At 33.2% G+C, this 24,030-nt stretch overlaps 2 protein-coding genes across 4 annotated transcripts; both read right to left on the bottom strand.

Moving 5' to 3' along the window:
• Positions 1-790: 790 nt before the first annotated feature.
• Positions 791-11,248, bottom strand: LOC149475432 (carcinine transporter-like). Of its 2 annotated transcripts, XM_089713264.1 has the most exons (13): positions 10,383-10,487; positions 7,685-7,841; positions 6,673-6,877; positions 5,922-6,105; positions 5,155-5,284; positions 4,523-4,651; positions 3,740-3,932; positions 3,294-3,399; positions 2,548-2,795; positions 2,263-2,342; positions 1,659-1,834; positions 1,067-1,239; positions 791-882 (listed from the first exon to the last, which is right to left on the bottom strand). In XM_089713264.1, exons 2-13 carry the CDS (start codon positions 7,758-7,760, stop codon positions 846-848), a joined length of 1,737 nt encoding a protein of 578 aa, XP_089569390.1. In that variant the 5' UTR covers positions 7,761-7,841; positions 10,383-10,487; the 3' UTR covers positions 791-845. The 2 variants fall into 2 exon arrangements, with proteins under 2 accessions (XP_089569390.1, XP_089569391.1); XM_089713265.1 differs by lacking the exons at positions 7,685-7,841; positions 10,383-10,487 and adding an exon at positions 11,171-11,248.
• A 5,586-nt stretch (positions 11,249-16,834) lies between these two features.
• NitFhit (ntrilase and fragile histidine triad fusion protein NitFhit) lies at positions 16,835-23,858 on the bottom strand. 2 transcript variants are annotated; one of them, XM_089713252.1, is made up of 11 exons: positions 23,717-23,858; positions 23,102-23,269; positions 21,432-21,590; positions 20,852-21,047; positions 20,383-20,515; positions 19,634-19,846; positions 19,065-19,262; positions 18,528-18,642; positions 18,030-18,107; positions 17,575-17,660; positions 16,835-17,017 (listed from the first exon to the last, which is right to left on the bottom strand). In XM_089713252.1, exons 1-11 carry the CDS (start codon positions 23,720-23,722, stop codon positions 16,909-16,911), a joined length of 1,461 nt encoding a protein of 486 aa, XP_089569378.1. In that variant the 5' UTR covers positions 23,723-23,858; the 3' UTR covers positions 16,835-16,908. The 2 variants fall into 2 exon arrangements, with proteins under 2 accessions (XP_089569378.1, XP_089569379.1); XM_089713253.1 differs by having other exon boundaries at positions 23,787-23,858.
• Positions 23,859-24,030: the final 172 nt, after the last annotated feature.

Genomic DNA, 24,030 nt, shown 5'->3' with positions numbered 1-24,030 from the left:
AATGATATAACATATTTCAATAAAATATAATATTCAGTAACCGCCATGACTATTCCTAGGTTTGATGACTATTCCAATTACGCAAAAACTCAAATAAACTAGAAATGTAGAATTCAGCGCCATCTAGCGGGATATTGGCTGGGAACAGATCGTTGCAATCACCTTAATTGCATTTCATTCATACTGTTTTGAGCGTCACGATTGATTTTGATTGTTTTTTACAATAACAGCTAAATGTATCGATGTTTTATGTTTATTTGATCTTTTTGGTACGATAAGAATACTATTTCCGCTATTCGATTGATATTGTTTAATTCAGGGACCATTATTGTCCCTGAACTAAAAATTCGTGCTTTATAAGTTAGCTTAAGACCGGCTACTCACGTACCTGCGGCAGGGGCAATATTGGAATTGCACCCAATTGGCTCCGTATCACCATTACGTGTTTAGGCAAGCAGGGGCAATTTATAGAACAACTGAAATTGCTCTGGATCGCCGAGCAACCGAGATTGTTCCAATATTGCCCCTGCATATACGTGAGTAGCCGGCTATAGAAAAATAACTAAGCCACGTTAAAAATATATTATTTTGTTTTTAGTCCATAGCAAAATACCTCCTATTGTATTGGTTGTATTAGAAATCAATAATCTCAACTTAGATACCATAGTATTACTAGTAAAGTATTATATTTTTCTAATAATATCTGTGGTATTACCTAGTCCTAGTAGTTATAATATGTATTGATAGTATTGGGATTTAAATGGTGAAAATAAAACTATAAATGCTATTTTAAGTACTTTATTAACTGTAATTAACAGAATAACTTTATTGACTGTAATTAACACTTAAACCTTCCCAGCGGCTGATGGACTACGAAGTTTTCTGTAACAACAAAACATTTATTATTTTTCTTACTCATAAATTCCACAAAGCATGGTTTTGATATCTTATTCAGTACTATATTAAGTAGTATAAAAGATAATAAAGACAAAAATTATTTAAACACAGGTAAGTACTTTTACTATTGACGTCATTTCAAAGAAACAAAAATACTAAAAAAACATACTTATTCAAACACGGGAAGTCCCAAAACGTCTGCTCTTTCCCGTACTGTTCGCCATCTTGTATTGTCTGTGGCATATCCTTGCCCATAGACTCTGGTAGGCACAGGCATAGACAACCGCCCGCTACGCCTATAGTCCCTAGAATTAGGAGCGGGATCTCTTTGGCTATGGTTGCCTGCAAATAATTTTTAATAAGTATAATTAATTAATATTTAATTAATTGACTCAAAATATACAAACATAACAATATCTACTACAAAATTATGCTTACCATGAACAAAAAATAAGTAAGCAGTATACCTCGTTATGTGTTTAAACATTTACAAAATCTTTATCATTAATAATTATCATGGACATACTCATAACAACTAGATTCACAATCGCCTATTAAAAGTTCGTAAAAGAAATGTCAGAGCGGCGTTGTGTAAAGTCATTAAAATTTACACCTTATTTGGTGGCAGTAATGTTCAATATCTATTGTATCGCATTATAAAACTCTGCTTATAGATATATAGGCAGAGTTTTGCTTGCTTTTAGTATTTTTGTTCATTTCAAAGTATAAAAATACATATTTGTACACATTAAGAAACTTACCATATAAACAATATAAGGCACCAATATAGTAGCAATATACCCCGTAATATGAATAAGGGCCAGCCCCTGCGCCCTTACTACAGTAGGCAACAATTCTGCAGCGTATTGCATACCGATGTTGAACGATATGTTGACCGCGAATCGGCCAACTATCGCTAGTGATGCTGATGGTAGACCTGTAATTAATTAGTATAGGGAATTTTATATTTCAATTCATAGGAATGCGAAACAAATTTACCATATTATTACTACCACCTGACGCCATAAAACAATACTAATTCCGGTGTGGGAAAAAGACAGAATTAGTAATATCGTCTAGCGCCGTTTCTTTCCTTCATTGGAATCGTTACTGCTTTATGACGTAGCTGTAGGTAGGATAGGTTGGAGTAATATGGTAATATTGTAGTTTGTAGTAACTGCTTACTTACATTTACTCATTTTATTAATACTTTATGGAATGAAAACTTAGGAGTTAGGACTATATTAACTGTGTATAAAAGTTATATACACCTTTTACTAATTATTATACCTACAGGTACCTACTACCTAGTACCTACTACATACTACATTTAAATTATATTCAATATGTTCAATATGTACTTACCAAAAGGTACTGTAGTTGCTGCAAAACTGAATAAACCACTTATGACCATGGAACCAAAAGCTAGCCAGCGACGACCGACTCTGAAAACAAAAATTAAATAGAAGCACTAAAAATCTAAATTTTATGTATTCTATGATAAATACACACCACACCACACACAAACATATACACACATGCAGTGACAAAAATATATACCTACATACGTAAATTGATTTCGTTTTCGTCTAAAAAACATACACAACCGCGCAAGCAAAAAACAACCTTATTCCCTCGTCATAAACTTACATATCCAACGTCAAAATGAGCAGAATATCAGCCGGAAACTCCGTAGCGGTTGCTATAGTGAAAGTGACGAACATGTCCAAACCCAAAGAGCCCACATTTCTGACATGGCCGTCGAACACCATGGCTATTGACATCCATATTATTAATAATAATATACTGTGACGTCGGAGCCGAGGCGTTTTAAATAAGTCCATGAAAGAATAGTTTTTTAGGTCTTGTTCGGCTATTGCTATTTCTGTTGCTGTCTCCTGTAAATATCATTTAAGTATAAACACATAATACATATAAACAACATCAATTGGGCTATGAATATTCTGTTATTTACAAAAAATATTTATTTTTTATAATATAGATTGTAATAATCATCTAGAGTCTAGATGATTATTACAATCTATATTATAAAAAATAAATATTTTTTTGTAAATAACAGAATTATAAGTCTAGATTCTAGATTTATAATCACGTTCAAAAATTGTCTGAAGCAAACTCTGCCTACGCATCTATTTGGCAGAGTTTTTTAATGAGTGCTACAATAGATTTTGAACATTACTGCAACGAAATAAGACGCTAATTTAAATGCATGTTTAATACAACGTCGCTCGGACATTTTCGATAACTTTTTAACTGGTGATTGTGAGTTATAGTTGTTTATAGTACGTCAACGGTTAGTTTGTACCTTTATACCGATTTTGAATACTTGTTTAGCCCATATAAATTAGTATTGTTTCTACTAAGTAACAATTTACCCTAAATTCCTTTAAAACCTCATCCGGTATCTTTTTATTGTTCACTCGTTCACATTTCTGTATTATCTTTAATGCTTCTTCAATACGACCTTGCGATATCAACCATCTGAAAATTTAATGCTAATTAAAGACTTTGTTAGTCACCAACGAGATATTTTTTGGAAAAACGTATCAGCACGAATACAACGCTTCTTTTTTGTACATAATACAACATAAAGATCAAATAAAAAAAAAACTGCTCACAATTTCAAATTGTAAACTTCTGGAGAATAGATTTAGTAAACAGTAAACGAAATAAATGAAAAATTATCCTTATAATACAAAATCTTCACATATAATCTATTTTTTAGCGGTAAAACATCCCGATCACATTCCTTTGAATGCATAGGCTAAGCTGCAGGTGGAAAACTATTAGTAATATTAAATAGTAGGTAATAATATCTTACCTAGCACTCTCCGGAACTACACAAGGCGTGAATATAGACAACACCAAAGGTATACTAGTTATCAGTGTATATATTTTCCAATCAGCTACGGCTAACGCAATCCAGGGTAAGAGACAAGCCGCAAATGTGAAATATACAGCTATAGACATGTTGGCGACGAAAGTCCGCCATTTTGGCCCAACGTACTCGACCACTAAAAAGAAGAAAGAGTAAATCGTATGAATATTTGTATTTACCATCCATGATAAGGAAAGGACAGACTGATTATAATTCGCGCTCTCAATCTCATACATAAAACACATTACATCTTGCACGCTCGCCACAAGTCGGGCAATTACCCGACCCATACTCTAGAGCGAGTTCAATGTATGTGTAACTTTTAAAAGATCTAAGAGTAATTTCCAAACTTAATGCCGTAGCTGAAATTGGCACAATTACTCATGTAAATTGTTAAAATGACTATGGTTCAAGTCACTATTTTATGTTCTACGCATCGACTAGCGCCTAACTTCAGTCCAGCCAAAGAGATTCGAAAGTATTGTATAATTTAATCTACACTATATTATAAGGCTGAAGAGTTTGTTTGTTTGTTTGTTTGAACGCGCTAATCTCAGAAACTACAGGTCCGATTTGAAAAATTATATCGGTGTTAGATAGCCCAATTATCAAGGAAGGTTATAGGATATATATCATCACGCTAAGACCAATAGGAACGGATCAATGCGGGTGAAACCGCGGGGCACAGCTAGTACAAAATAAACATAGGTACATATACAAACTTACCAACTATATACATAATCATAAAGCAGTTATCATACGCGAGACCAACGAGTAATCTGCAGAGACAGAATGACCAGAAACTATTGGAAAATGCAGTTCCTACACCCGCTAGAAAGCCTGTCATGTTTGTACCTGAAAATAATATAAAAAAGATTATTATATAAGTACTTACTTATAAATATAGCTGAAAAACGGCATAATATGAGGGTAGTTTGAAAAATGTTTGTGGATTGTGTTTAATTCGGCTGCATGTATGGAAAGGGAATTAAAAAATGTTTGATAAAAGGTGTTTAGTTTAGGCTATATCGATTACTTCTAATTATAGAAAAGCCGTTAAAGAAAAAATATCATAAAAAATATCACGCTATTTATTACCATACTAATTGACATTTTTGTCAACACCTAAAATAATCGTTATATTTCAACAATCGAAAATTTTTCGAATTAGGTGTGGAGTAAAATTTCAAGGTCGCGTCATAGAAATACGGTCACGTCATGGAATTTGGATGATTTTGGCATCTTTGAATCTTTCCAAAGAAGTTTCACTTCTGACGCGTGTGCTCGGCACCCACGCTTTTTTTAATAATTTACAATAATATTGTTAGTTTTAATATTTCATAAATAATAATAGTTACCAAGTATAGCTGGTACTCGTCCGTATTTATCAGCCATCCATCCAAAAATTAAACCACCTACGATTGAACCACAAAAGAAGATAGACTGAGCTGTCGCTGCATAGTTATCTCGCTCGCACACCCAACCCAACTAGATGGAAGAAAAGGGAAAGTTATATAATATCGTGTGTAAAGTTCTTTAAAAAACATTAATGTAGTGTTCCTTCACCCTTTAAAACTAAAATGTATCAAATAATTAATTACCAAGAAATTTTTCAATTTTATTAACTCTAAGCATATATTTTGCAGGAATTTTCACCACACTTCAAAAATCTCCCAAGCAAAACTCTGCACATGCGTGTGTTAGGCAGAGTTTTCTAATGAGCGACTTTGAACAATATTGCGATGAAATAAGGTGCAATATCAATTATTTATATACGAAAAATATGACAATTATGAGTCTAGTCGTTTGTTGTAATCAATGGTATTAGCACAGTATATATAAATGGTAGTTAGACTGTGGTATTAGGTAAAGTAATTGAGAACATCACATCTATACTAATGTTATAAAGAGGAAAGGTTTGTAATTATGTATGTATGGTTTTCACGCATAAACTACTGGACCGATTTTGATGAAATTTGGCACAGACCATCTTTAGCCCCTGAGAAAGAACATAGGCTACCTTTTATTGCGAAAAATGTACCACGGGCGAAGCCGGGGCGGACCGCTAGTTTTTCAATAAATTAAGAATTTGTTTTGTTTGAATATCAGTTTGTTTTGTAATTACCTGCGTAGCTATAGTTTCATACGGTACATCACTAAAATTAAATTCCCACTTATTTCCACATTTCTTCGTCGGCCATGTTGGATTTGGTTCAAGGTTGCCACTTGATAAAACTGTGTTCCAATCAACATCATACATTAGGCACTTTTCGTATTTTTCTCCTAGCTTTGGTATTGCCAGATGACGACTGAAATGTTGACACAATATTTATTAAAAACATTGTAAATAAGAAAGAAGATTTTTTATTTTTTGTATGATAAAGATTCACGCAAAAGATACATTAGTTTAAAGCTAATATTCCACAATAACATAAGCTATATTTTTTATCGAATTTTACCGGAAAATAAAATTTTAAATTATAATTTATGAAAGCACAAATACGTATATTTTGATTTTTACTTTAGCTACATCGTCAAACAAAAATAACGAATCATGATATAAAATTGTAATAAAATTGACTAACATAAGCGATACTTCAAAAGTAAAGAAAGTCGCTTAGCACATGCACCTTTTCTAACTATACAAAAAAAATTGGTTGTCTGTAAAGTCGGTTTACTGACGATATTTGAACGTGACATCGTCCGATTGTGCTTCTTTGTCGCTCGTTCCGCGCTCTCGCTTGCACTTCAAGCCTTTGGAACGCCTCAGAGCGAGGTATAACGCCGCATGAGTCATGTTTTTTCGTGCGTGCAGCCGGCTCTATCGAATTATAAGACGTTGTCACGTCAAAAAAACAAAAAAAAAAGTTATTTACCGCGCTTCCACACTCAAATTCGCTAATTCCGGTACATCACACCAATGTTCCTCCGGCACGACCGTCATGAAAATCTGCGAGAAGTACACAAACGCGAAGAAGAAAGAATACGGTATCATCAGCATGAACAGCATACGTTGGTACCAGCCGAAGTCGCCGATGTAGGGGAACAGATCGTCCAGGTCTTTGAGCTGCTTTGACGTTCCTGGTGAAATTATGGGGTAGTTGTAATATGAATGTGGTATTATAACAGTATAAGTTATTCCTTAATGATGTTGCATATTTTTTTCCTGACTTAGGCCGGTTGCAGAGCTTCACCGACCATCCGTGCGTACGTCAGTCGCGCTTGTCATATGTATGGAAATTCATAAAACCGTGGACCTACGACCTTGACCGACCATACGCACGCGTATTTTGCTACGCACTGCGTACGAGGACCGTCGGTCGAGCGCGTGCGCATGCGTAGCGTCGGTCGACTGACGCGCTATGGAAACAATTTGTTTCCATTTGTTTCAAACAAATGAACGCGTTCAGTGCTGTACCGACCGGTGCACTGACTACGCGCATGCGTGTATCGTCGTTGTGAACATTAACATCGATACCAGGTCTAGTCAGTTTACTGGTACGCAGAGCACTGAATGATACAAACTGACGGTCGGTCAATGCGTATCGTCAGGGCCGATGGTACGCACTGACGGTCGGTGAAGCTCTGCAACCGGCCTAAATGTAGTTGCACCACCTAATGAAATAAATTTTATTGGATTGCTTCGTTTGGATGTGGACGAGAATTAAAGAAATAGGAAAAATAGCTTATTAATACGAGATATATCTATTTATTATTTGATTAATTATTAAATTAAATTTTCGTCAATTATCTGTATAAAGACGATTGTGAACCTTGTTACAAGCGTCAGAAGGTTTCACATGGCAAAAAATAGTGCAAAATTTTTAGTCATTTCATAAAAAGTGTTTAAAAAATACATTTAAGTACGTAGCTTGAAAATAATCTTACCATTAGCTTGCATTTCAATATTCTCTCGCTCACGGGGCGCGCCCGCGACGGCCGCCATCTTTTCATGTGATTCCATTTTCGAAGTCGGTTTTTGCCTTAAAAGACACTTTTTCGGACGTCTTTCTTTTTACTTGAAGACGAATTGGGGAAAGAATGGCTGTAAAAATAGAAATTTTATAGAAAGTTGAAAAAAGTTAATGAATCAGGCTTCTATCGATACAATAAATATCAATTACTTTACTCGTTAATGCATAGTAATAACTATTTAGCCAGTAATTATTGCCTTAATTAAACCTCTTAAAAAGCTAAAATAAACAAAAAAAATATTATTAGGTACCTATATGTACCTATATTACTATCTATCCAATGTCCTATAATTCTCAAACTCAAACATTTATTTATTCAATTAGACTTCTTCCAGAAGCACTTTTGAATCGTCATTACATTCTTTAAATTTACCACCGATTCGGAAAGCAGTATCTATGGAGAAGAACCGGCAAGAAACTCCATAGTTGCTCTTTTAAAGTCATGTCCATATACAATATAATTTTACATTACATGTTACTTACATCTAACTACATAATATTATATATTATCATAATATGCCAAAGAACTGTCCTGTTATTCTTACGCGACAACCCTCCATGGATTTTCATCTCTAATTTGAAGAATACACGGTAATTTACCCAGAAATCATTTTTGCATGCCAATAACAGATTGGTTTATTTTGTTTCCTTAAATAAAGACGTTATTGCTTACATACAATAATAATTTGTTAGAATTTACAGCAGCTGTGACGTCACAAGATGGCGCTAACTCAATCCTATTCATAGTTGAATCGCATAATAAATACCGTACGTCTCTTTATACTACTTGTCTATTTTATTCGCTCAGCTGTTAATTGTATTTATTGTGCAATATTAATTGATAAGGAATTACTCATCTATTTCTATTTACTATAATATGGCATTATCTTAATAAGATGACTATACAGGCGACACTTAGTACCTACCTAGATTGTATAAGTATAGGTATGTATTTGATTATTGTATTGAAATAAGGCATATAATGTCCTTCTTACCTACTAATAGGTATTATAAATGCCTATTAGTAACTATAGTACGTAACAAAAAACCTGGACCGATTTAGATGAAACTTTACAGGTATCAGAGTAACACATGAGCTATAGAAATACTTGATTTTGATTTAAAATTACATATCTCGACAAATCCTTTTCAATTTGTTAGCGAAAGGCGTGTTCTTGAATATTACATTGTTTGTAATATTATTATTTTACTAGCTTACCCCCCGCGGCTTCGCCCGCTTTGTCTAAACCCTATAAATTATATACCTAGGTACATACTAAAACCTTCCTCTCGAAATCAACTTTATCAAAAAAAAAACGCATCAAAATCCATTGCGTAGTTTAAAAGGACACAGACGGCAGAAAGCTACTTTGTTTTATACTATTTAGATTTTAGTAATATATAGATAGTAACTAAGCATCAATGTATTGTTAATATATTTATTATATGTATCACATGTTTAATGATCAATCTACAAGGCACATTGATTTTAACTGTGCTAACAAGACCATACACTGAGTGACGCAAATATAGCCGTTTTGTTGATAAGAGATATTATATATGTAATATAATGTTTTTAATTCTGATGTAAATATGTATTATCTGATTAAAATGTAAAGGCAGGATGGAGTTGTAGTTGAGAGGAAAAAAAAAAGTCTACGGAGTTTTTGGCGGTAAAAATCGTAGGATACCTAATGTTTTGAGATTGCAATATTTAGTCAAACATAATACATATTAGATTTAAATAAAGCAACTAGGCTAGATATAAAGTTTAATGCTTTTTATTAGCATCATTTGGGGCCGTCTTATAACTTCTTATTTCCAGACAGATTACGCCGTGAATTGAACTGACTGGCAAATTCATATTATATTACCATAATTATTAACCCTGGTAGGTACAGAATAATAACTAGTAGCTCATGGCTGGTTATTGCGATCATAATATGAATTTGCCAGTCAGTTCAATTCACGGCGTAAACTGTCTGGAAATAAGAGGTCATATACGGGCTACGGCCCCTGTATGTTTTAATGTTTCAATATGTAACCACCTCCTTTACGACTCGGGCAAAATAATTTTGACCTACTAAACGGTCCGTTTTTATTCAAACTTTGTACACGTATCAAGGATCGGTGACAATAGGTACATTTCTTCAGAGTGAAAAAAATTAAACTTGTTAGTTAGATAAGTACCTAGTTAGGTTATTGTTTTCATTTTTAATAGATAATCAGTTTCAGTCTAATTAAAATCCCGAGTGATACCGTCGTAATTGTTAAAGGTTGTGTTTTCTTTTCAGTAGGTACATAATACATATTATACCTACTTTTTTAACATGAAAAAGAAAAACATGATATGCTTGACATAGGTACTACTTACCTAGGTTAACTAAAGTTACACATTATATTTTTTCAAATTAATTCGCTTTAAATAATTTATTTTAAGTTTTAACTAATAATCGATCGACGAGGGACATTCCGATTAAATGCTAGTTTCAAAAAAACATTCAGAAATAGATAGTAACAGCATTGATAAATAAAAAAGTTTTCATTGCATGACTAGTTATTGATAAATATTTTTAAATATTTATTTAAAACAGTTTAAAAAAATATCTTACCACACAGTTACTGGTCAGCCACCAAAGACGACAGAAAAATAAAATAAAATAAAAAACAAAAAACACGCGCAATTTCTAAGAGCGCTGGCGGGAGAATGAATTCTAATGAATACGAGTCTGATGCACTGTAAAAACTAAATAGTTCGAAATTAATATTACCATCGCTATAAATAGAACAATTTGAGATGATATCGATGGCTGATAAGACTTGTTTGTTTTTAGATTTCATTTTAACATCCTAGGAGGCTTTATACATAGTTCCACAATCTATAAATTTATATACACACAGACAGGTAGCTTTTTAGATTTCCTTGATACTAGAAAATGATTATTTTTTACTAATTAAATATAAAGAATTAGGTAAACATTACTGATTCCTTAGATAAGCACGTTCAAACAAAAAATAATTCTCAATACTCTAATCCATATACTTTATTAATTAATTATTATAAATGCGGAAGTAACTCTGTCTGTCTGTCTGTTACTCAATCACGCCTTAACTACTGAACCAATTTGCATGAAATTTGGTATAGAGATATTTTGCCCGAGAAAGGACATAGGGTAGGTTTTATCCCGGAAATCCCACGGGAACGGGAACTGTGCGGGTTTTTCTTTGACTGCGCGGGCGATGCCGCGGGTGGAAAGCTAGTATTATAATATTGTAGCGATTATCCATCTTCCTTCCTCCACTATACTATTATTTGACTATTATAGATACACTAGCGGCCCGCCCCAGCTTCGCCCGTGGTACATATGAAAAATAGATGTTGGCCGATTCTCAGACTTACCCGATATGCACAGAAAATTTCATGAGAATCGGTTCACCCGTTTCGGAGGAGTATGCAGACTAACATTGTGACACGAGAATTTTATATATAAGAAGATGATAGTAAATCTCCAATATTATTCATTTAACAAAACCTCTCTATGTGATTTGAATCATCTTATTACATCGCAATTAGTTACCACCGGTTCGGAAAGCAGTTTATATACAGAGAAGTCGAGCCAGTTACTGTTGATTTGTTATCTAAGACGATATTAATTAAAATAAATTAGCAACATGATGATGAACGTCTGTTTAAGCTAGAATGGTCAAGTGAGCAGAAGCACTCGTTGGTTAGGTCAAAATTTAGTGCTCATTTAGTGCTTTAGTAAATTAGCACAAAATTTTGACCAATTTTGCACATCGAGTGACTCAAAGTCGACCATTCTAGCTTTTTTTAGCACGTTGATGATAAGCGTCTGCTTAGGTAGTTAGATAGTGCTCTTTTAGTGTAAAAAACATAGAGACTTGCATAAATGTTATGGATCTTGCAATAATAGGTATAGGTGTAAGGGACATTGCATTTTATAATATTAGAATATTTATTCACAGCTAACGATCCGTCCCTGCTTCGCCCGAGGTACATGTTTACGTTTTCTCTCCATAAGAACCATACTCGTACTTCAAGGAATATTATAAAATATAAAGAATTAACGAAATTGGTTCAACCGTTCTCGAGTTATGGGCTTACCAATAGGTACATTTTGCGATTCATTTTTCTTATATAGATTAGTATTATGTAAATAAGCAATTGTCTGGTTTCTGCAGTAAGTACGATGTTTAGGTAGATACCTAGAAGATAATAATAATTTATCATTATATTCGTTAACATCGTCAGTTTTCAAACATAATATATTGTTAATCTCGCGAAAACCACACGAAAAAAACTAGTCTAGTTACTAGACCATTCATTACTATTTTCATTAAAATTTTAAAATAAATTGAAGTTGCCTATGGTCCGGGAGCCAGCAGCAGATTTTATGACCAAGTTCCTCTCAAGCGGTAATTAGTAAAATGCATCAAAGTATAGTATTATGAAGCCTCGTGAACGTCAGCTGGAGCTCGGTTGGGGGGAAGGGCGGTTGTAGCCTCCCGTATCAGCTGACGGTTTTTCCACCAAGATACAGCCAGCTGACATATATATTTATCCACAGTTACATATAAGGTATCATCAGGTAAATTTTTGTTTGAGAGGAAATAACGGAAAATAAATTTTTCTTTAAATTTAGCTTTCATGTTCGAGACACCAGCTGACGTATAATACACCATGTTGTAACCAGCTGACTATTTTTTTTCGTTGAGATATTGGGTTAGCTACAATTTGACAAATTTTTAGCTGAGAGGAAATGAATGAATGAATGTATTTTTTTTCCTATGTGCGTGGGAGGCACCCCCACCAACCGAGCGCCAGCTGACGTTCACGAGGCTTTATAATACTATACTCTCATGCGTCTGACGAATTATCTCTTGAGAGGAAATAGTTAACCAAATTTGCACCTGGCTCCCTAACCACTATTTTGACTATATTTATGCGAGACGCATGTCATTCTTCATTAGAGCGAGCGCGCACGAGCAACTTTGTCTCCGCAACTATTTTGTCTCTTCACCCATGGGCTAGTATGAAAGTGCGCGCACGTAGCGACGCAACTCCCCATACAAATTGATGGGAGAGACAAAATAGTTGCGGAGACAAAGTTGCTCGTGCGCGCTCGCTCTTAGGCGCAATATGTGGCGCAACCTGTGGGCGCAACTTACGTATTTTCCATACACAATAACAATATAAACGAGTAGGTACACAGAGTAGGTAAAAACAAAAATTGACACAATTTACGCCACCTCTTATTTATCTAAACCATGACGTCTTTTAGGTATAAAATAAGATTAAAATAGCTCAATTATAACATTAAATTATATTTGAACATGTATTCTGTTATGCTTTTATTTTAATATCAGCTTCTCTTTGTTTATACAGGATTATGGAGATACTAGTTTCATGCGGTGTTTGTTACTAATTAAATAGTATATGGTATGCTATTTACTAGATTGCATTTATGACTTCCATTATTTATGTTAGTAGGGTTCCGTATAAGGATGCTTTTCCACCAGAGATGTGCGAGGATGCGTAGGGACTAGGGAGGGATGCGTTTGTATAGAACCAATCATCTCTTCATTTAGCGTTTGAAGCAGTGCCATGATCTCATGAAGTTATTTTATTGTCATCGATTCTTTAAAAGTGTACAAAGTTTGAATTATATCTGACCGTTAAGGGGCTGACAGGACCAAATTTAACAGTGATTGCGCTCTCGTTTACTCCCATACAATTGGACAGTGTGCGCAAACGAGAGCGCAATATCACTGTTACTTGGCGGGGCCAGGTCGTAGAAGAAAATAATAAGAAAATATATGTGATTTAAGGAAAAGTGTGGGTCATATGCGAAATATGACTCGTTAGAGTTTCAGGTATGAATATGTTGACTTCGTGTTTTAAATTGCAGACCCGTACCTACGTCAAAAAATAAAGACATAGAATCGTTTAATGACCAATCTTTGCTTTTTTAAATTATTTTCTATCGAGCCGATTTCGTCCAATTATGTATCGAGTCCGTCCACGGTCTTCGAAATATGATGAATATTAATATATATTTTTTTTGATGGGCTAGAATAAATATATTTTCTTAAAAAACTGCTCAAATAACTTCAATTTGGTGTTGTCAGCCCCTTAAGTGGGTCAGTAACATACAAACATAATCAAACAAATCACAAGCCGGTGATAAAAAAGGCGAATTTTATAAAAAAGGCAAATTAGAATATGTAGAGATAATTGAATACCATAGTACATTTACACTACACTTGTTCTATTCTTAAATCTAAAGTATATTCTGTACCACACCATAGTTGCAATAAAATCAATAGACACAATAAAACCGCACTTGTATGAACCACTTAAATAACGTCATTTTTTAATTGCATCTATCACGATACAAAAGTGCCGACAGATATTCAGCTTCTGTTTTAATGGAAGACCTTGTTTTAATAAATTGTTGGCTGGATTATATCTGAGATTATCTAACACTAGCGATGCGCCCCGGCTTCGAATGGGTGCAATGTTTATACTACAAGTAATTAACTATAGTATTATAACGATTGATATTTTTGCTTTTATGGCATTCAAATGCTTTATAAATATAAATTTATATACTTTTATAATATCTGTGACAGTACAATGTCGCTTTTTCTGTCCCTATATCCCTATGTATGCTTTTATATTAAAACTACGCAACGGATTTTGATGCGGTTTTTCGAGTAGAGTGATTCAAGAGGAAGGTAAAAAAAGCCGGGCAAAGCCGCGGGCAGAAAACTAGTACTAAATATACTACGCTATACCTATTTAATATTGTGCATTAAAATCTTCCTCTGAAACCACTCTATGTATTAGGAACTGGTATCATAATCCGTTGTGTAGTTTCAAAGATCTAAGCAGATAAACAGCAGGAAGCGACTTTGTTTTATACTATGTAGACAATTAAAATAATCTAGAAATACTCCGTTCGTTTATTATTTATAGGTCTCTGTTATGTTCTATTTAACTTCTCTGTCAGTTATTATCTATTTATGTATTTATTTAAAATTATATACGTATAGTTCATTGAAATGTTATGGTGGCAGTACACATGGGCCCAACGTGTTGGGCCAACGGGTTGGGCCAACGTGTAGAGAGCTACTTGGCGGTATGTTGGCTTCATTAGCCTAGTTGGCGCCAATATTGGCAGGCCAACCGAATGTTGTCGGTTTTTTGTGCACACATCAAAGGATCTTGGCGCGCTCCACAAACAGCGTTCACACGTTGGTGTCTTGTTCAGTTTGTTGTTACTCGTCAGCGGAGACAGTATCGTTGCGCGTCAATGAAATTTACGTTTAACCATGTTCCGATAGCGATGGCGGCTCCGAGGTTTTACAATTCGTAGATTTGTATCGACATGAAGGAATAATTTGGAATCCGCGGCATGAACTACACAAAAATAAAACCATATGACTCAATAAATTAGATGTTCTATTTTCTATTTATTATATTATTCTAGATGTTTTTCTTATCTAACTTTCATACAATGCGATAAAAAAATGAATAGGTATATTTATAAAATGAGTAAAATAGTATTAAAAAGTTACTTGTTCTTAAAAATTAAATAACAATATACAATGAGCATGATTTTGATCAAATTGTGCTTTATTACATAAATAATATTATCATTTAATAAAATAATATCTAAAATCTAATCTTTAAAGTTTCGTTTTATAGGTAGTTAAAATTAAATTAAATGTAAAATGTACACATTTTAAACATTTGAAAAAATCTAAACATAATAATGTTTTATTTATACAGTTATAAAAAAAGGACAATAGAGATTGGAAAATGGTATCATCGCAGACGGCAGAGTACACTCATTGTTATTGATGCACATGTACGTAATAATTAAACGCACTGTATATAAATAAATTGCCGCGGCTGCAAGAACTTCTACGGACTACGTCCATCTTTGAAGCGCCAATGCAGAATGATCAGTACGCCAATGTGTGAACAGGAATCTTGATATCCTTCATTTTTTCCCAACACGTTGGCCCAACGCCTTGGCCCCATGTGTACTGCCGCTATTACATTTTTCAGGCCTAACCTTGCGTTTTTTAGAGGACGCAATTTTGTTTTTTTGATATGTAGGGGGGGGGTCAGTGTGAAGCTAAAACCAAGTTTGTGGGGTCGCCACCCTTGTCCCACGGCCGCCATCTTGAAAATAGCGGTTGGAATGGTTTTTACGATATATCTCTTAAACTATTTATTTGATAAAAAAATATCGTGAACATTATTTGTTGCAAATTAAATTCTCTACAACTTTGGTCCAGTAACTTTTTGTCGTAGAACTATAAATAAAAAAGTTATAAGCGAAGATGTTCAGAAATTAGAGATGTTTATATTTTTCAATAAAACTTTTTGTTATAATTTTACGAAGAAATGATATCAGACCATTTTTGTAGATTGTTTTTCGAGGAACAACTTTTATCTACAACATTTTTTCATTACGTCAATAGCTAAGGTTTTACAGCGCTCAGAAGTGAGTACTATTTTTCAGTAGTAACTATACATAATATTTTGGCTATTGGCTCTTTTCCCAGACTCCACAACAATGGAAGCACACTGCAGAACATTTCAGCCCTGCTTTTCGACGTAAAAAAAACGCGCTTCCAGACTCTATCTCCTGGGTGGTGGGGGAAAGATTCAATAATTAATTATTAATGATATTGCAAAATTAATTATTAAAAATATTATAATAACAAAAAAAACAATTACTGATGACAAATTATTATTTACACACATAATATAAGTATACGGTATAGATCAGAGTACTGAAAATTAGTACTCACTTCGGAGCGCGTATTTATATAATATTATAAATACAAAAGTATGTTTGTTTGTCTTCGTTTCACCGAAGACATTTTATGTTATAATTAGGAGGCTAAAAAGGGCATAGGCTACTTTTATATGAAATTTACAAAAGTATTGAAATGTCTATCAAGGATAATGGGCATTTACATACATAATACATATACATTACACATGGTGAAAATTAGAAAATAAAACAACGCATGAAACTTATAATTTATTAATTCTCTTAATATACAATTTTTACATAAACATCTATCTATCTCTTTCTATCTGTCTTTTTCCGCCATCTTCTTTATTACTTCTCTCAACATGTTTGCTTCTGTTCGCATTTCTTCTAAACTTCTAGCTGGTTTTCCTGGATATTTGGGTGTGAATCTAAAAATAATTTTATTATTATATTTACCAAAATTAGTAGGTATCTACTTAATTGGAAATTATTTTTACTATAGAATATTCTTTTTATTACGGCTCTTTATAATATGAGCTATCTGTTAGTGAAAGTACCATCACATTCGGTTAAGACGTTTAGACGATTAGCCGAAAAAAAATACATATGTACGTACACTTTTTAAAAGCATTGTAGGTACTTTTGTGACAAGTTTTTCTTATACCTTAATATTATGAATATAATTTCGTATGAATTTGTTAAAAAGTTATCGTTGTATACACCTACGTATATAGATAAAATATGGTTCAAAATAAATTGAGGTATTATTACTACGTATAGAGAGGACACCACAAACAAAATCTGTGCGACAAGCGCGGCCGCAGCGGCGCGGGGCGGCTAGTGAGTCATACACTTTGTAGATATTCTGCCTCTTACATATAGTGCCTTCGTGTTACAAATAGTGTAGTAGCGATGTCCTCTCTAGTACGTAGTACATAGTAACTCAATCTCAAAATCACATAAAATCAAAATAGAATAAACTTACTGATCATGTTTTGCAAGTTCCAAATAAATGTGATCGTTCTCTATGAAATCCCCTTTTCTTCTTGGTAATATGTGACAGTGTAAATGCTGCAAGTTGTGTTAAAATAAATAAATAAATATAAACATAATTTGTATCACAACACTATAGAAACCGATTAAACAGAAGTTACAAAAATATATTTTTCTTAGGGTTTTTTTTAATATTTTTTGTAACATAATATTTATGGAAATTCATTTAAATATTTTTCCGGTCGTGACAAATGAATTTTCGAAAATCTTTCATTGCAGTTCTATTTCTTTTCAAATTTTAAGGAATGTTTCCTTTCAACAAAATTTACAATCTTCAGTATTTCAAGTACTGTTCCTCCAGGGTCATATGAAAATTTCTACCCTATATTTATGCACCATGGACGAAGACGGGGCGGAACGCTAGCTAATAAAAAAATATAAACTTACTCTAACAGTCTGTCCTGCATCTGGCCCGTCTTGTATTGTGACTGTACATGATTCTGTTTTGTGTACTTTTTCCATTAACTGAAAACGAAAAATCGATTGATTGATTGTATGATTGGTGATTGATTGATTGATTGGTGATTGATGGAGCGATTGATTGTTTATTTGTTTGGTGACTGATTGATTGTTGATTAGTGGAAACAGGTTTGTTGGTTGAAAGGATTAATTACTGGCTTGATAAATTGTAGACTCATGGATTGTTGGAATTTTGTAAAATAATATTAAATGGTCGACAAAAAATGTACGAGCGGGATTGTATAAAACATTAATTGAAATTAACACCTTATTTCGTGGCAGTAATGTTTAAAGTCCACTGTATACGCTTATTAGATAACTCTGCCTAGGCGCGTAGGCAGAGTTTTGTTTCCGACAAACACAAACTCATACTCTCATTATTTTTATAAAGATAATATATGTTATGTTATAATGCTAAATACTGACCTTTTGTATAAACCGAATGGTTTTAAAGAAATCTTCAGCCTCTTCATCTGTCAAATCTTTATTTCTCTCGGCAAGTCGTATTGGTGCTATAAGCACGTGACCCGGAATTACACACCTTTATATTAGGAGAAATATATATAAAAAATACTAATTTTTTGTTGTTTTGATATGCGTGTTAGAATAATATTACTTATTATAATAGATGTTTGTTTTTTACTGATTTAAAAAAATTATTTACCAATTGAAAACTAAGCTACTGCACCAATTTTGATGAAATTCGGAACTAAATAGACTAGATCTTGGGAATTTAAGCGTCCGTATGTTGTCTGTGCTTGTAATATATTTTAAAAATTATTTCACTAGTAGAAAACGTAACGAATGAATCAATTTTGAAATTTGTAATAGAGTATATAGAATAGTCCATTAAACCTTGGAAATAACTTCTTTTTATCAAGAAAACAAGACTGCATATTGCAAATGAATAATATGGCAGATATCTTTTCATACCTATAGACAAAAAATAATTATAAAACTTACCTCAAGTTAACAAAAGCATACGTCAACTTAGACTTATAAAACACACAGCTCTCAGGTACTTTGACATGACCAAATACATTCATAGGTTCTTCATTATTGGGTTCGGGGGTTCGATTCTCTGTGGGTGTAATTTTTTCTGTGTGTTCTGGTAAGAGGTCTTTTCGGAGGCTTAACGCGTAGAGTGAATATACGTCTGGTCTGAAAAAAAGTTAGGTTATAATAGAAAATATTATGAGTGCTTATAAAAACGAATACGATAATTTTTCAATTAAACACGCTTAACACAAACAATATTTTTTGTTACTGTTATATTTTATAAAATATCACTGTTCCATTTTTATACTCTGTCATTAATTATACGGAAACACGGGATTGTTCCTTCTAACATTAAAATTATTTGTGAACTAATCATACAAATTAATAAATCTAATGAAATAAACATAAAAATATGAAAAAAGGTCACAACATTACTGCTATAAACAAAAATCACAACATTTTCCTTCAATAACATCAAAAAAAGCACTAAAAATCACAAAAAAAAATTTTTTTTTCAGGAAAATCACAATCACCGTCGATGCCTCCACACGGGCATATCCCTCCGCACCGCGAGCCCCGCGCCGAGCTCCGCGAGCGCATAGCGCGGGGCGGATTCCCCACAATCCGCTAGGACTTCGCCCCAGGGGCTGATACATAACGCGTGACCGTAGGAACGGCGCTTTGCATTGTGCTGTCCGGTCTGCGCGGCAGCTATAACGTAACATTGGTTTTCTATTGCGCGCGCTCTGAAATAAAAAAAAATAATTTACAAGAAAAATACATTTTCAACACACATAAATGTATTAAAACACAAAAACGCTCATTAATTTGTTAATTATTCATAAGCGTATATAATAATTAAAATAAAAACAAAAAATCTGTTTAATATTGCACGCGCTTAAAAAAAATTGATTGATATGTAATATTGTTTGAAAAAAAAAGAGTATTTAAAGTGTAACAACTTATCAATTGCTATTTATCTATTAAAAAATACATAGTAAATATCAAAATAAGAACAAACATAATAATCTAGATTCTAGAAGGTACATAAGTTAAAATCAGTCAAAAAAAATTGGTTATCTGTAAAGTCGGTATAGTAGTCGGGATAGTTGAACGTGACAATCTCCTACTGTGCTTCTTTGTCGCTCGTTCCGCGCTCTCGCTCGCACTTCAAGCCTTACATGGAACGCCTCAGAGCGAGGTAACGCCGCATGAGTCATATTTTTTCGTGCGTGCAGCCGGCTCTATCGAATTATAAGACGTTGTCACGTCAAAAACTAACCTCAAAAGCACATGCCAATGCGCTTCTCCTGTAGCGTAAGTAAATGCAGATGGGTAAGTTAATATATCCGCATTGAATGTTCCCAATGCTGTGCTTAGTTCCGGAAATCGCATATCGTAACATATTGCTAGACCTGAAAAAGAATAAAGAATATTTTGTAGCACACACACACATATACGCAAATAATAGCAGATACACATAAATGCTCATACAGTGCACACCATCATCACACACACACACACAGAGCACATGCTAAAGTCAAACGTGTTTAAAATTGTAGGCTTAATTTGGAAAAATTTCGTTAATTTTTGCATACACAATGTTGAGGGCATACACTAGATTTTGTTGCCAAAATAAAACGTGAAAGGCTTGAATCGAAGGCATTTCTTATGGAGAATAACTTAAAAGCGCTAAAATTTAAGAATCAAAAAAAGCCAAGGGGAAAAAGCTACTTTTGTTAAATTTTTACCTATTTTTCCCACAGGGCTGTCAACAGGTGTTACAATATGTTTGCCAGGCGTGCAAAAATCACTCTCTTTAAGGCGTATATTCTTCTCCGGTATCTCTACGTCGAATAAATGCAATTTCCTATATGTTTGAACTATTTCACCATTGTTATTGATTATTATGTGCGTGTTAAACATTTTATTTGGGTTTGATTCATCCTGAAAAGAATATTATTTTTATTGCTAGTTTTTATTTAAAAAAAAGCACACACTCTTTATTTTATTTTGGTGCCGAGCTCAGGTGTCAGAAGTGAAACTTAATTGGCAAGATTCAAAGGTACAAAACAATATCAATTAAAAGATAAAAAATTGTTGCGCTACTCCATGATGTGACGGTATTGCCATAACGCAACCTCGAAAATTTTACTCTCAACGCACCCAAAGGAGTTTCACTTCAAAAAATAATTGTCATTGAGAGTTTACTAAATAATTCGAAATCCTGTAAACTATTGAGTTGTCTTGTATTAATATTCGATAGAGAATTCAAAACTATATCTCTCAAATAAGCCATAGACTATGTAATCTATGTTACTCAACTATTACCTTTTCATGTACACCACCCATAGACAACCAGACATTATGTTTTGCCGCCAAATCTCTATACTGCTTGACAGTATTACCAGTTAAAATTGGTTCTGCAGATGCTAATGTATCCTTTTTATTGTCACAAATAAAATCACAGGCTTCTGGGAAAAATATCATCTGCAAAAAACATAATAAATTTAATCAATTTTCTTCAGCAACTAAAAGTATTTGCAGCTCATGAAGTATTGAAAAAAAGATATAAATCTTGTTGGATAGGAAAAAATGCAAGAGTTAACGGTATGATAAATTTAAATTATATATTTTTAAGCTTATTTATTTTGTTAATTATCATTAAAAAAATGTGATAGTATACTATATAGTGATTACTTGATTAGGATTCATTCATTTCATAATATTAAAGTTTAAAAGTAATTTCGCTACAACCTATTATCTATATCTATACTACGTCTCTGAGTTTCGTTCTCAGCTCAAGTGGCTACCCATTCGACTTCGCCGGGATGCTCACGTGCTGCAACTATTATATCAAGTTTTATTTAACCCTAAAACACCGAAATATCTCAAGGACAACTTCGTATTCAGAGGAGAGAACGGAGATTCTGTCCGCTCATCGGAAAAGCTCCGATTAATAATGCCAGCGCACCATACAAGCTTTCTGGATAACTCTTTCACTGTTCGTGCAATTAAATTATGGAATGCATTGCCGGATCCAATCAAGAAGGCTCAATCTATAAATACTTTTAAAAATATGGTTCGTGATTTTTATCTTTCTCAATGTCCCTAGTAGTTATGTTTATTATATATATTTATATAGGTATATATATATATATATATATATATATATATATATTTTTTTTTTTTTTTTTCTTCTCCTAGGTATGTATCTATTTGTGAACATATGTATATTATTTATCTCATTCTTGTGGCTTGTATTTTATGCTGTTATTATTTTATTTATTATTATTACCTATTTATTTTATATTTGTATGTATATATTTATTTGTGCTCTGCCCTATTCCTATCCTTTACTTAATTTCTCTCTGTACAATCGGTTGTCTGGAAGAAATCGCTATTTAGCGATAAGACCGCCGTTTGTTATATTGTATCCTAGGCTAAGTCTCGATTTGTAATTTATCTTGAGCAATAAAGCATAAATAAATAAATAAATAAATAAATAATACTAGCGGTCCGCCCTGGCTTCGCCCGTGGTACATATTTACGTTTTCTCTACATAAGAACCATCCTCGTACTTCAAGGAATATAATAAAAAAATAATTATCGAAATCGGTTGAGCCGTTCTCGAGTTATGCGCTTACCAACACATTTTGGGATTCATTTTTATATTATAGATTATAAAGAGGAAACTTTTGTATTTTTGTGTGTTTGTATTGCATAGGCTCAAAAACTACTGGACTGATTTCAAAATTTCTTTTACCATTACTTAGAGACTTTCGAATCCATACAGGCTATATTTTATCCCGGAAGATGTAAATATGTACCACGAGTGAAGCCGCGGCGGACCGCTAGTCAATAATAAAAAACTATATACTAGGTACATGACCATAAGCTACAAATCTCGTAATAGGCTATATTTTTATTAAGTTTTATTGTCCTTACCAGAAAAATTACTAATACAATAAAATAAATACCTACAATAATATAATAGTTACCTTAGCATCATCTTTTGCAGCATCACTAATTAATTGAGTAACAACTTCTAAATTCTTTGATTTATCAGCAACAGATGTCATTTGGCAGACAGCAATTCTTTTATCAGCCATTTTGCTATAGAATCTTTGCTCTATATTAATAAATCTTTTTAGGAGTGGAACCCAATGCTGAAAAAATAGCATGGATACTGAGTTCATTTATCAAGTCGTAGTTATTAACCCATTGAGCCCCGAACAGCCCAATCGGGCCACAACACAATAGATTTTTTATTGTGTCTGTGATTCCGGGGCCTGAGACATTAATAAATGTACTATGTGATATATTAAATATGTATACATAATAAACATGAAAAATGATAAATTTAAAATAAACACAATTTTTTAAAAAGGTATCGAATAAATTCAACCATCTTCTCTTTCTTATAAGGTAATTCAAAATTCAAATATTGTATTGATAACTATACAGACGAGACAAGAACTAATTACCTTTATCTAAACATAAATAGATACAATTGAGTTCCTTTGTGTAATCATCAAATAAACAATGTAAATAAATGGAGATATCTTCAAATAAAAGATAAAATTGTTCTACTTTGCATTTTTTTTCCTACTTACCCGCATGATGCGACCCTGATAACTTAATGCAATTAAATGTATGATATAATGAAAATAGCTATAAACTCACTGTTATTTATTTTTAATAATTCGTTAAGTATGCCGAAAGCAAAATATTAAATACGACACCGGCAAGCAGACACCCTTCAATAAACAGCTGATAACGTCAATGTCAATCACAGCCCACAGCTGTCAATTAATATAATATTTTGTGTCAATTAAAGTTGCTATTCACAGTAAGATTCACAGCTATACCACACTTGTACTCTTTATTGTACATATTGCTTTAGAATTAGCATTGATATATTCTAAAA

The sequence above is a fragment of the Colias philodice genome, chromosome 30, assembly GCF_061535455.1.
Source record: "Colias philodice isolate Cphi_HAF_F1 chromosome 30, ilColPhil1 Martin Lab GWU primary, whole genome shotgun sequence".
Taxonomy (NCBI): domain Eukaryota; kingdom Metazoa; phylum Arthropoda; class Insecta; order Lepidoptera; family Pieridae; genus Colias; species Colias philodice.
This window is presented reverse-complemented; position numbering and strand designations above follow the sequence as displayed.